We start from the raw sequence: 14,600 nt of genomic DNA on the forward strand, positions 1-14,600 counted from the left end.
GAACTGGAGACTGGGTCCAAGGTAATCTACTGAGGTTTCCATACGCCGATACATATATCCGGGTTGCTTCCAGTATGGGTAACTGCAGCCCAATATGGCAACCGGAGTATGGGCAAGTGGGTGTGTTGAGAAGTGTGGGTGTATGGAAATCGAATCAGCTAATTGGGCAGATTTGTTGCCACTCAAGACTGTTTGGTGTGTCTGATTGGACTGCATGATGAGATAAGCCAGCGACCAGTGCACCGGTGCTTCCTACTGGGTATCACTTTCATGTTGCCGGTGGTAGCTAACTTGGCCATTTTTTTCTCCCACATGATTTTTTTTTGAAGTAGGACAGCAGCCTACACAATAAATCATTTATATTGATAACCATCCAGATGTCACCTTGATACATAGGCTACAGTCTAGTCTACAACTCAATGGGAAGGGCATAAAAAAAACAGGACACAGTGCCGTTCGCGTCTGCATGACAAGCACTACTGTCCAGCAACAGAGTGGGAAGTAGCTACCTAGTAGCCAATATCAGGGTGACAGTCACAGTAATCACACCCATACAACGCATGAAGCAACAGTACACCCATCATCAATACTTTAATCAAAATAAATCGTCAGTTTACAACTGAAAATGTACAATTATTTGTGTAAAACTAACAGTGAAATACAACTCAGACTCATCCTCTGGTTTAAAAACAAAAGTCAAAACTCTCGCGGTATGGTAACTCAATGTACAGCAGTCACCTGGTAATGGAAGAAAAACAACACAGCTCAATCTAAACAGTCTAACCAATAACAGAGTGCTTTTGACACCCACTCCTGTCCACCCACCCACTACTTTCCTTTCTACACACCCACTCCTTTCCACATGCCCACTACTTTCCTTTCTACATACCCACTTGCCCATATTCTGGTTGCCATAATTGGGAGGCAGCTACCTCCCTCGGTTTATATGGACCAACATCACATGCATACCAGCAGTCAGTGTGCACAGGGCGCAGCGAGAGCAGAGACTACGTCGTCACCTCATCCAAAAACATGGCAGACATAGATTTTTTTGAAATTATTTAACCAGGCAAGTCAGTTAAGAGCACATTCTTATTCACAATTACAGCCTACCAAGGAACAGTGGGTTAACTGCCTTGTTCAGAACAACATACTTTTACCTTATGAGCTCAGGGATTTGATCCAGCAATCTTGCAGTTACTGGCCCAACACTCTAACCACTAGGCTATCTGCCACCCCTATGTGGATGAATATAAACTGTTAATATTTTCGGCTGTGAGTGGTAAAAGAATATCTGCCCGAGCGACAATTATTTGCAGAATTCTAATGGATGTTTTGTGTTCAAAGTCGATGACTAAAGTGTCTTATTAGGAATTTTCAAATCTGACTTCTCTGTGTGGCTGTGTATGGAAATTGTCTTTCTGGGCTGGGAGTCAGTTAAACTGCAGTACCGAAACAAAACTGTAGGAGCTGTTGAAACTGTGCTTCCAGACCGGAACCCTGGACCCTCAGAAATTAAAGATCCTGTCATGGATTAGGAGCCACTCCCTAAAAAGTCTGCAGTATGACACAGCCGCAATGCAGTAGCGGCTTCTGATTGGCTAAGTAGGTGGGGCGGGGCCGAGTGCAGGTGGATTTTTCCAAATTCAGCAGACCTGCATTGCATTTTAACCAACCTGATAATAGCTAATTTCCAATTTTAGAAATTTCTCTAAACTTTGAATAGAATTGCAATGCAGTTATAAGCCTACACAGGCCCTTTATAGGCAGACTATCACATTCAACCTACAATATATCGTAGTAGACCATATAGCCAATCTATTTTATTTAAAAAGGACTGAAGACAGAAACAGATTATTTGGTTCCATTTCAACATATTTGTTAGTGAAACCAGTGGTGTAACATATATACATTTAAATCAAATAGCCTAGTACACACACCAAAACTTTTAAAATGTTCAAATCATAAGGCTATTGCACAGAAAAACATGGAAGTATATTTAGAACCGCTGGACAGCAACAAACTTACTTACCCTGACTGATCATTGGGAACGAGTTCAGAATGACTGTGAAGGCTTGATCCATAAATTAAATAATTAAATAGATAGCCTACAAAACTAAAACAATCCATATGTTCAAATCAAAAGGCCTATTTTACATGACATCAATAATGCAGCAACATCCCGAGTCCTCGGTGCCACACATTCAGAAATCAAAAGATGGTTTAGTATTTAGTTTAAAAGCTCTGATGAAGGCAAACAGAACAAGAAACACTTTTCAGTGAGAACCACTGCAGAAGCTTCGGGTATTTTCCCAATTAAGTAGCATAGTTTTGTTGTTGGCTACTTGAAGAGAACTAGGGCCCATCACTCTCAGCCCACCTCTTCCAATACATTGTGTAAAAGTGTGCATCGAATAATACTAGATGTAGAGCTGAAATGAGTATTGCATCCTGGCATTCAAACCATACTTGATTTTCGAAATGCTGTATTCTATTAAACATTCTATTTTCACATACTGAGAATTCGCCATTTCCCGCTATTCGTTGATTTAGGTAGTGCATCCGCAAATCTAATTGATCAGCCGAAATGAGTATGACATCCGGGCCTTTAAAGTATACTCATTTTTGAAATGTCGCATCCAATAAACTTACGTTACTTTATCGCATACTCAAACTACATACTATTTAGGATGCAAGTATGTTTATTCGGACACGGCCACCGGTTTATGCCCTGCTCTGGCTGTTCCCCCTCATTCAGTATTGTGTTGCTATGTACTTCAATGTTACACAATAATCTCCATAACTCTGCATTGGCGCCCCCCCCTTGGGTTGTGCCGTGGCGGAGATCTTTGTGGGTTATACTCGGCCTTGTCTCAGGATGATAAGTTGGTGGTTGAAGATATCCCTCTAGTGGTGTGGGGGCTGTGCTTTGGCAAAGTGGGTGGGGTTATATCCTGCCTGTTTGGCACTGTCTGGGGGTATCATCGGATGGGGCCACAGTGTCTCCTGACCCCTCCTGGCTCAGCTTCCAGTATTTATGCTGCAGTAGTTTATGTGTCGGGGGGCTAGGATCAGTCTGTTATATCTGGAGTATTTCTCCTGTCTTATCCGGTGTCCTGTGTGAATTTAAGTATGCTCTCTCTAATTCTCTCTTTCTTTCTCTCTCTCAGAGGATCTGAGCCCTAGGACCATGCCTCAGGACTACCTGGCATGATGACTCCTTGCTGTCCCCAGTCCACCTGGCCGTGCTGCTGCTCCAGTTTCAAATGTTCTGCCTGCGGCTATGGAACCCTGACCTGTTCACCGCACGTGCTACCTGTCCCAGACCTGCTGTTTTCAACTCTCTAGAGACAGTAGGAGCGGTAGAGATACTCTCAATGATCGGCTATGAAAAGCCAACTGACATTTAAACTTGCGGTGCTGACTTGTTGCACCCTCGACAACTACTGTGATTATTATTATTTGACCATGCTTGTCATTTATGAACATTTGAACATCTTGGCCATGTTCTGTTATAATCGCCACCCGGCACAGCCAGAAAAGGACTGGCCACCCCTCATAGCCTGGTTCCTCTCTAGGTTTCTTCCTAGGTTTTGGCCTTTCTAGGGAGTTTTTCCTAGCCACCGTGCTTCTACACCTGCATTACTTGCTGTTTGGGGTTTTAGGCTGGGTTTCTGTACAGCACTTTGAGATATCAGCTGATGTAAGAAGGGCTATATAAATACATTTGATTTGATTACAGGGGAAAGTCTGCTTGCGTTTGTGGGTAAAATGACCCTGACCCCTTTTAGAGTAAAGTGAGCATTGCATTTCATGTCATTCAGGGCCAGACTCCAAGGTGCTCAACGATAGAAACACAATTCCCCACAGTTCTGTAAAATCATTGGAAATCAGTCAGCCCTTTTCATATCTCAAACCTACCCTAACCTTAGTTTCATGTCCACACCGGCACAACCATAAACTTTGAGGTCTGCAAACTGTGATGAAATATTTAGGCTGTCATTGTAATAAGAATTTGTTCTTAACTGACTTGCCTAGTTAAATAAAGGTTACATTAAAAAATAAAAATGTTTTAATGAAGCGAGGGAGTGACAGATTGAGAGAACAAAATGGAAGGGACATAACAAAAAACACAAACCAAAACAATAAAAGAACTAATCATCCTCCTATTATACAATCACATCTGACAAAGATCTCAGAGTCTGAACTTTACATTTTTTTTTTAAAATACCTTTAATAGAATATAAAAAATTGGATCCCTGTTGACGTATATAAAATCCCAAACATGCACATTTTTGTGTTCTAATGAACATAAATTCAGACCTGCAGCTGGAATCAGTGCCAGATCTTTATCATAATAAATACTACTTTTTTCTCCAGCATTTTAGTGTTAAGGTTCTCTGAGTGAAATATCAGTTGAAACCAACTCCAGATTTCATCCTTTTCGCTAGATTTTGTGGAGTCCAAAGAAGTTGGCATGATGAGTGTGGCTGAGTATGGCTGGGTGGGAGACGTTCACATAGACCCAGTCCTGCTTCTCCAGCTGCAATGTGGAGCCCAGGTAACTCCCAGAGGTCCAGACACGTCCATTAGAGCCCGAGCTGCAGTAGCCCTCCCTGTGCGCCTCTATCAACGTGAGAGGCTTGGAGCTCCAGGGCCTCCTCACAAACACAGAGTGAACCAAGGCATCTGTAGGGGTGCAGTGATTGGCCTCAAACTGCACCCGGGAGTAGATGTGGTAGAGCCCAGTCTCGTTGACCTGCAGACCACCATCCCGATAGACCACGCCTCCCTCTGTGAAGGCCCGACCTGCCTTGGGCTCCCAACGCAAGGTACTCTGGGAAACATCCTTCTGGATCCGGCCTGAAGGAGACAAAGGGAGACAGCAGGGAGAGTGGGGTTAGATATGAGACTTCACTGGATTTCACAGTCCCTACTCTACATCAGGGGTGCACACCTAATTCAGTTAATCATGGTCCTGATTAGCAGGCGATTACTAGAATCAGGTGTTTGAGAAGGGCTGGAGCAAAAGCCTGCACACCCCAGCTTACTTACCTATGACGTGTGCTGCAGGTCTGCTGGCCTTCTTCCCTGTGTCTGGATCAGACTCTGGAAGGTCACCCACTAGCTTCTCAGGCGCACAACCTTGGCTCTCAATGTTAACCTCCTGTGAAATAAGAAGAAAAAAGACATCAATGTCACATCACGTTAACATACACACAGGTTATTTTAAATTACATTTTGGGGTTAAGGGTTATAGAGAAATGTTGCGCTAATGTGCGCTGAACATCAGCTCCTTTCTGAACGTGTTCTTTGATACGAGTCAAGGATATCCTGTAGCAGCGCTGGACTGGTGACCACAATTCTGAACAGATTCCGGTCTTTAAATGTCATTGCTACTTAATAGTCTGAGATGCAGAGGCAGCAATAAAACCTGCACAAAAGTCAAAGTCAAACCTTTTTTCATCTACCCTTAACCCCAGTCTGTTTGTACCACCTACCTCTCACCAGTCTCCCACTCCATTTCCAGTGGTCACAATCATCTCTTTTTAGGTTCATAGTTTTCAACCGTTGTTGCTACAATGTTGCATGTTGTAATGCATTTTAGGGGGGGAAAAACAGAGACTATAGAGCTCGCCAGCTTCTAGTACTAAAAGCCAGAAGTGAATTATGTCTGGTTCGTTCAGCTATTCCTATGGGGGAAATGAATGTTGCCCCTATGGGGGAAATGAAAAATAGGGTTTGGGATAAACGCCAAAAATGAGATCTGAGGTTATCACAGTCTTAGGGGATATTATGCATTTTGTTCTAGATAATATCAGTCCGTTAACATGACCTTTATGAATTATGAAGCCTTTTTTGCGCTCGTTTTGAGCACAGAAATGCTTAAACTCAAAAAGTGACATTAGCTGATGAAGATGATCAAATAACAAAACGTAAGATCTCCTAAGCATGTGTTTACCACAGACTATTTTCTGTGTTTATCCAAAACCACTATTAATTTCCCCATAGAAAAATGTTTACCCAACGAGCCATGGCGGAGTTAGTGCCTACAAAAAGTCGCCATTACTATTGCTCTATATATGCCTGTTTTCCTCATGAGTAAGTTAAGATGTTCCCAACATCAAAACAATGATATGCAACAAGATGCTAAATATGAACTACCACAGATTCCTCTCTGTATTCATTTCATTGATATTTTTTGCAGAGGAGCAGTGCAGTGTCATTGCAAAGAGAGATGCTCTTATAATATCCTACAGAAAGAGCATTATGAGACAGAAGTGACTAGATACAAAGACCCGTTGATACAAATAGAAATCAGAGAGCAGACTTGCTCCAGGAGAACCCCCCCAAAACACTGAGCAAAACCCCTCACCCGTTGTATCCCATCCAGTTGAGTCTGTAGTCGGTGTATCTGGTAGGCTCCCAGCCCCAGAGCCCCAAACACCAGCAGCAGCAGAAACAGCAAAGCCACAACCAGGCTCCAGGAGCCAACCCCCCTGCAGCCCCTGGCCCTGCCCTGCTCCCTTACCCTCTCCTGGGCAGGAGGGAAGGACCAGCAAGGTACCAGGCCTGGAGGTTGGACCAATGGCTGTGGACCTCCACTGCGGTCCACTAGAAACACCTGGGGGTATGTATAGCCCTGGGTACCGCTCATGGTGCAGTGTGTGTGAGAGGAGTGTGTGTCGCCTGTGTGCGCAGGAGGTGTGTGCTTCTGAGCCTTGGTCTTAAAAAAAAGAAAAGAAAAAAATGTATCAAGGCGACTGGAACCCACAGCTTCCACCCCAACGCTGGGTGGGTCTGTGACAAGCTCACACCACTTCGCACTCACTCTCGCCGTCCTCTCATCTGTCAAAATGAAACTTAGACAGGTGACTGGTGCTGTTGCAGGGCAGGTAGATAATGACCTCAGAGTAGAGAAACTAATTTACACTCTTCGCACACACTTTCATACATGCATGTGCACATGCGCTCACAGACTTAGAAAATGGAAGTTAAACACGCAGTGATAGTTAATTACAGTGTCATTAAACACTGAAAATGTGTTTCTTTAATATGCTCTCCAAACCATAGCACAGCGCAAAGCTACAGAGAGAGGAAGAGGGTTGTTTGGCTGACCTCTGCCTTTCTAACCACTTTGTTCATCTCATCATGGGGCCAGACAAAGAGAACAACCTAGAAAGACTTCTTGAGAAAACCCCTTACTTGTACTCACAGCCCCACAGAACTACATATGACCAATGAGGAAAGTTGGAGCTTTTGGGTAGAGTAGGGGGACTGCTGCACTTATATAATTAAAAATGAAAGTCAGAGAGGATTGTGCATGTATATTTTTATTTGTAAACAGTGATGCAGCAGAAAATGATCGTTTCAGAAGCACACACACTTCTCAGTGGGAAGTAGAAACTGCCACATGAAAAAGCTTACAGCTACTCAGCCTGCTTTCATCAGGAGTCTGCTGCTCTTCGTGAGAACTGAGAACGGTATGGGGTGTTATAGTGTGTATGGTGTTTGTGCGGTCTAACCAGGCAAAGGAAGACGTCATATCGACTCAGAACCCCCTAACGTTAACTAACTTGGGTTTACAGGAAAGTGACACTGACACACTTGCGCCTCCCCAGTGTCTATTGTCCCTTAGCTCTGGACAGCCTTTTGGAGGCCCTTAGCAAGATATTGGGGGTTAGAGGGGTTAGAGAGAAAATGCAATTCTACACATTTTCTAATGACTTATGCCATGTTAATTTGATATGAGTGAAAATGACTAACAAAGTTTTTAAATCAAGTTTAGATGGCTGGCTAAACTACCAATCTAAAACTGACATGGCTAATTGAGTGACTGTCAGTGACTGACAGAAAAACTGCTGATGCACAACCAAGTTTAAAAAATGTACCTGGTGTATTCTACGATTCTTACTCTCAATAGTAAGTTGAGTGAGTTCATAATATACACAGTGCACAAAACATTAAGAACACCTTCCTAACACTGAGTTGCACCCTTTTGCTCTCAGAACAGCTTAAATTTGTTAGGGCATGGACTCTACAAGGTGTCGAAAGCGTTCCACAGAGATGCTGGCCCATGTTGACTCCAATGCTTCCACAGTTGTGTCAAGTTGGCTGGTTGTGATTGACCAGTCTTTATATTTTGCACACACACACACACAAAATATAAATGCAACATGCCGCAATTTCAAATATCTTACTAAGTTACAGTTCATATAAGGAAATCAGTCAATTGAAATGAATGGATTAGGAAACAATCTACGGATTTTACATGATTGGGAATTCAGATAGGCATCTGTTGGTCACAGATAGGGGTGTGGATTAGAAAAACACTCAGTATCCCCTTCTGTCGCTGCGGAGGTTTCAATCAAACGGTTCTGACATTTTCTGCACAAAGCAACTTTACTGAAAATCTAAAGGGGAAAATGATTGATATAATATACTGTATGTCAACATTTCGGAACATACAGTTGAAGTCGGAAGTTTACATACACCTTAGCCAAATCCCTGACATTTAATCCTAGTAAAAATGTCCTGTTTTAGGTCAGTTAGGATCACCACTTTATTTTAAGAATGTGAAATGACATAATAGTAGAGAGAATTATTTATTTCAGCTTTTATTTCTTTCATCACATACCCAGTGGGTCAGAAGTTTACATACACTCAATTAGTATTTGCTAGCATTGCCTTTAAATTGCTTAACTTAGGTCAAACATTTCGAGTAGCCTTCCACAATCTTCCCACAATAAGTTGGGTGAATTTTGCCCAATTCTTCCTGACAGAGCTGGTGTAACTGAGTCAGGTTTGTCGGCCTCCTTGCTCGCACACGCTTTTTCAGTTCTGCCCACACATTTTCTATATGATTGAGGTCAGGGCTTTGTGATGGCCACTCCAATACCTTGACTTTGTTGTCCTTAAGCTATTTTGCCACAACTTTGGATGTATGCTTGGGGTCACTGTCCGTTTGGAAGATCTGCGACCAAGCTTTAACTTCCTGACTGATGTCTTGAGATGCTGCTTCAATATATCCACATAATTTTCCTTCCTAATGAAGCCATCTATTTTGTGAAGTGCACCAGTCCCTCCTGCAGCAAAGCACCCCCACAACATGATGCTGCCACCCCCGTGCTTCACGGTTGGGATGGTGTTTTTCGGCTTGCAAGCCTCCCCCTTTTTCCCTCCAAACATAACGATGGTCATTATGGCCAAACAGTTCTATTTTTGTTTCATCAGACCAGAGAACATTTCTCCAAAAAGTACAACCTTTGTCCCCATGTGCAGTTGCAAACCGTAGTCTGTCTTTTATATGGCGGTTTGGCATCTTCCTTGCTGAGCAGCCTTTCAGGTTATGTCGATAGAAGACTTGTTTTACTGTGGATATAGATACTTTTGTACCTGTTTCCTCCAGCATCTTCACAAGTACTTTTACTGTTGTTCTGCGATTGATTTGCACTTTTTGCACCAGAGTACGTTCATCTCTAGGAGACAGAACGCGTCTCCTTCCTGAGTGGTATGACTGCTGCGTGTTCCCATGGTATTTATACTTGCGTACTATTGTTTGTACAGATGAACGTGGTACCTTCAGACGTTTGGAAATTGCTCCCAAGGATGAACCAGACTTGTGGAGGTCAACAATTTTTTTCTGATGTCTAGGCTGATTTCTTTTGATTTTCCCATGATGTCAAGCAAAGAGGCACTGAGTTTGAAGGTAGGCCTTGAAATACATCCACAGGTACACCACCTTGACTCAAATTATGTCAATTAGCCTTTCAGAAGCTTCTAAAGCCATTACATAATTTTCTGGAATTTTCCAAGCTGTTTAAAGGCACAGTAAACTTAGTGTATGTTAATTTCTGACCCACTGGAATTGTGATACAGTGAATTATTGTGAAATAATTGTGAAAGTGAAATAATCTTTCTGTAAACAATTGTTGGAAAAATGACTTGTGTCATGCACAAAGTAGATGTCCTAACCGACTTGCCAAAACTATAGTTTGTTAACAAGAAATTGGTGGAGTGGTTGAAAAACGACTTTTAATGACTCCAACCTAAGTGTATGTAAACTTCCGACTTCAACTGTATTAATTGAAATGGAAAATAAAATGTGTAACATCACTAATTTGTGTTCATTATCTTTAGTCTTTACCAGTTCCCCTGCTCTGCGCAATACATTCATTTGTAAGTATTAGACATAACAATTGACAATGGTTCTTTATGTAATAAAATCCTCCCCTCATCTCTACTCTGTGGTTGCTGCCATCAAACGATTATCTGTTCTGCATCAAGCAACTTTACTGAAAATTAAAAAAAATATGTATATTTAGCATATGAAGCTAAGATAAGTTACTTATTCCTTTCAGTAATTTTCATTTAAATGGTCTTTCTCCAGTTCCCCTTAACGGCACATGGAATTGTTTTATAGTAGAAATGTTTGTGATGGTACTCAAAACAACATCCATAGTATTAATCTTGGACATCACAAGCTCTTTGATCATTATAACTTCTGGAAAAAACAATGCCCTAATCTTTTCTCTACTGTGGTTCTGGAGGTTTCCATGAGACTGCATGTCAGCGCTCAGGGAGGGCCTGATTCCACTGAAGGAATGAGTAATAGTGGTTACACTGAAACAGTCAGGCAGTGGTTAAACTGAAAGGTCATCACAATCCTCACAGTTCGGTTGACCAGATTAAAATCAACTGAAATTATGATAAATGGTTACGATGGTGGCACTCCTACACATCAGTAAAACTGCAAGCGAGAACCTCAGTAAATGTGCTGTTAGTGGCAGGAAATATATATACATATATATATACATACACACATACATACTGCTCAAAAAAATAAAGGGAACACTTAAACAACACATCCTAGATCTGAATGAAAGAAAAAATCTTAAATACTTTTTTCTTTACATAGTTGAATGTGCTGACAACAAAATCACAAAAATAATCAATGGAAATCCAATTTATCAACCCATGGAGGTCTGGATTTGGAGTCACACTCAAAATTAAAGTGGAAAAATCACACTACAGGCTGATCCAACTTTGACGTAATGTCCTTAAAACAAGTAAAAATGAGGCTTAGTAGTGTGTGTGGCCTCCACGTGCCTGTATGACCTCCCTACAATGTCTGGGCATGCTCCTGATGAGGTGGCGGATGGTCTCCTGAGGGATCTCCTCCCAGACCTGGACTAAAGCATCCGTCAACTCCTGGACAGTCTGTGGTGCAATGTGGCGTTGGTGGATGGAGCGAGACATGATGTCCCAGATGTGCTCAATTGGATTCAGGTCTGGGGAACGGGCGGGCCAGTCCATAGCATCAATGCCTTCCTCTTGCAGGAACTGCTGACACACTCCAGCCACATGAGGTCTAGCATTGTCTTGCATTAGGAGGAACCCAGGGCCAACCGCACCAGCATATGGTCTCACAAGGGGTCTGAGGATCTCATCTCGGTACCTAATGGCAGTCAGGCTACCTCTGGCGAGCACATGGAGGGCTGTGCGGTCCCCAAAGAAATGCCACCCCACACCATGACTGACCCACCGCCAAACCGGTCATGCTGGAGGATGTTGCAGGCAGCAGAACGTTCTCCACGGCGTCTCCAGACTCTGTCACGTCTGTCACGTGCTCAGTGTGAACCTGCTTTCATCCGTGAAGAGCACAGGGCACCAGTGGCGAATTTGCCAATGTTGGTGTTCTCTGGCAAATGCCAAACGTCCTGCACGGTGTTGGGCTGTAAGCACAACCCCCACCTGTGGACGTCGGGCCCTCATGGAGTCTGTTTCTGACCGTTTGAGCAGACACATGCACATTTGTGGCCTGCTGGAGGTCATTTTGCAGGGCTCTGGCAGTGCTTCTCCTGCTCCTCCTTGCACAAAGGCGGAGGTAGCGGTCCTGCTGCTGGGTTGTTGCCCTCCTACGGCCTCCTCCACGTCTCCTGATGTACTGGCCTGTCTCCTGGTAGCGCCTCCATGCTCTGGACACTACGCTGACAGACACAGCAACCCTTCTTGCCACAGCTCGCATTGATGTGCCATCCTGGATGAGCTGCACTACCTGAGCCACTTGTGTGGGTTGTAGACTCCGTCTCATGCTACCACTAGAGTGAAAGCACCGCCAGCATTCAAAAGTGACCAAAACACCAGCCAGGAAGCATAGGAACTGAGAAGTGGTCTGTGGTCCCCACCTGCAGAACCACTCCTTTTTTGGGGGTGTCTTGCTAATTGCCTATAATTTCCACCTGTTGTCTATTCCATTTGCACAACAGCATGTGAAATGTATTGTCAATCAGTGTTGCTTCCTAAGTGGAGAGTTTGATTTCATAGAAGTGTGATTGACTTGGAGTTACATTGTGTTGTTTAAGTGTTCCCTTTATTTTTTGAGCAGTGTATCCCCCCCCACACACGACCCACACACACACACACACACACGACACACACACACACACACACACACACACACACGCCTTCAGAAAGTATTCACACCCCTTGACTTTTTACACATTTAGTTGTGTTACAGCCTGAATTTTAAATGGATTAAATTATGATTTTTTTTGTCATTGGCCTACACACAATACCCCATAACGTAAAAGTGGAATTATTAATACAACTTAAGAAATGAATAGAAAAATATTAAATTCATAAAAAATGAAAAGCTAAAATGTCTTGAGTCAATAAGTATTCAACTCCTTTGTTATGGCAAGCCTAAATAAGTTCAGGAGTAAAGATGTGCTTAACAAGTCACAAGTTGCATGGACTGTGTGCATAACAGTGTTTAACATGATTTTTGAATGACTACCTCATCTCTGTACCCAGTGACTGAGGTCACTCAGTCGAACAGTAAATTTCAAACACAGGGAGATTTTCCAATGCCTCAAAGGGCACCTATTGGTAGATGGGTAAAAAAAAAGAGCAGACATTGAATATTCCTTTGAGCATGGTGAAGTTATTAATTACACATTGAATGGTGTATCAATACACCCATTCACTATAAAGTGTTTAACATGTTGCCGGAGAGGAAGGAAACCACTCAGGTATTTCACCATGAGGTCAATGGTGACTTTAATAAAACAGTTCATTTAATGGCTGTGATAGGAGAAAACTGATTATGGCCCAACAACATTGTAGTTAAATGTTGGAAGCTTGTACAGAATAAATATATACCAAAAAAAAATTGTGGCAAAGCAAGAATACAGGACAAAAGTGTTATGTTTGGGGCAAATCCAATACAACACATTACTGAGTACTACTCTCCATATTTTCAAGCATAGTGGTGGCTGCATCATGTTATGGGTATGTTTGTAATCATTAAGGACTGGGATAAAAAAAATAACTGGGATGGAGCTAAACACAGGCAAATCTTAGAGGGAAACCTGGTTCAGTCTACTTTTGACCAGACACTGGGAGATGAATTCACCTTTCAGCAGGACAATAACCTAAAACACAAGACCAAATGTACACTGGAGTTGCTTAACAAGAAGACAGTGAATGTTCCTGAGTGGCCAAGTTACAGTTGACTTAAATCTACTTGAAAATCTATGGCAAGACCTGAAAATGGACGTTCAGCAATGATCGGCAACCAATTTGTCAGAGTTTGGAGAATTTTGAAAATAATAATGTGTAGACATTTTGAATTCATGTTGTAACATAAAATGCAGAAAAAGTCAATGAGGAATATTTTCTGATGGCACTGTAGATTAAGTAACATGGCAAAATTGTATTGACTGTGATAATGTGAATGTAAGCACTGTGTACTGCAATACAAAGCAAATCTCAGTATAAAACATGCAATACAGTATGTCTCATATCTCCCAGTAACCAAACCAACTTTTTGCTCACTGACACTTACTAAACCAACAACTAGCCTGCTAATATTTTTGCAATCGCTAAGTCTAGGGGTCATAGGCCTAGTTAACTGGTCTGTAACCTGATTTGATGTGTGTATTAATATTATAAGTAAGTGTATGTGACCAGGTGTTGACTTCATGTGCCCAGGAGATAGCAACCTTACCTTGGTCCAGGGCCAGCTCTGGCTCTCTTGACGACATGGTCGGCCAACACAAATGGATTACTGTTGTTCAGTTGGTGGTGATGGAAATAAATATATTTAAAAAAAGAAACCACACACAGGGACGCTCAAATGAAATATTCAAAACCAAAACATGGCCAGCAAACAAACCAACAGCCTCATGGCTCACCATGCTGAACCCTAATTGACAGCACCTGATGTGCTTATCAAGGCTTCCTGGCAGAGCACAGCCTTTGACCCGGTTGGTGTTGCCACCTCAGGCATGGAGTGTGGAAGTGTATCCTGGTAGTGTTGCCTAACTACCTAACTAACTGACTACAGAAAACCTTAACTCTGAGATAAAGACATTCTAGAAAACCAGACAAACCATACAATTCACTGGTCTGCACAGGAAATGTCTTCCTGCCAAAGAGTCTAACTTGAACAAACAAAGGGACGAGCTGTGACCCATCTGGTTCTAAATTGAGATACCAACTTCCTTCACTAGGCCCATGGTCACAAGCAACAAGCTCCATCTGATATATAGCCAGCGTTAAAAGACTTGGAGCAACACCACCAGGGAAAAGTGAAC

The 14,600-nt window shown here is 42.5% G+C and overlaps 1 protein-coding gene across 1 annotated transcript; it reads right to left on the minus strand.

The window, feature by feature from the left end:
• Positions 1-574: 574 nt before the first annotated feature.
• faslg (Fas ligand (TNF superfamily, member 6)) lies at positions 575-12,374 on the minus strand. The gene is made up of 3 exons (XM_014216822.3): positions 6,377-12,374; positions 5,056-5,167; positions 575-4,863 (listed from the first exon to the last, which is right to left on the minus strand). The coding sequence occupies exons 1-3, from the start codon at positions 6,656-6,658 to the stop codon at positions 4,448-4,450; spliced, it is 810 nt and encodes a 269-aa protein (XP_014072297.1). The 5' UTR covers positions 6,659-12,374; the 3' UTR covers positions 575-4,447.
• Positions 12,375-14,600: the final 2,226 nt, after the last annotated feature.

The sequence above is a fragment of the Salmo salar genome, chromosome 10, assembly GCF_965601325.2.
Source record: "Salmo salar chromosome 10, fSalSal1, whole genome shotgun sequence".
NCBI lineage: Eukaryota > Metazoa > Chordata > Actinopteri > Salmoniformes > Salmonidae > Salmo > Salmo salar.

Excerpts from the sequence above, each read along its gene's own strand:
- faslg (XM_014216822.3), bottom strand. The coding sequence starts at position 6,658 with ATGAGCGGTACCCAGGGCTATACATACCCCCAGGTGTTTCTAGTGGAC. Across the intron at positions 5,168-6,376 it reads AACTGGATGGGATACAACGG|GAGGTTAACATTGAGAGCCA; the intron begins GTGAGGGGTTTT and ends CTTATTTCACAG. Across the intron at positions 4,864-5,055 it reads ACCTGCAGCACACGTCATAG|GCCGGATCCAGAAGGATGTT; the intron begins GTAAGTAAGCTG and ends TGTCTCCTTCAG.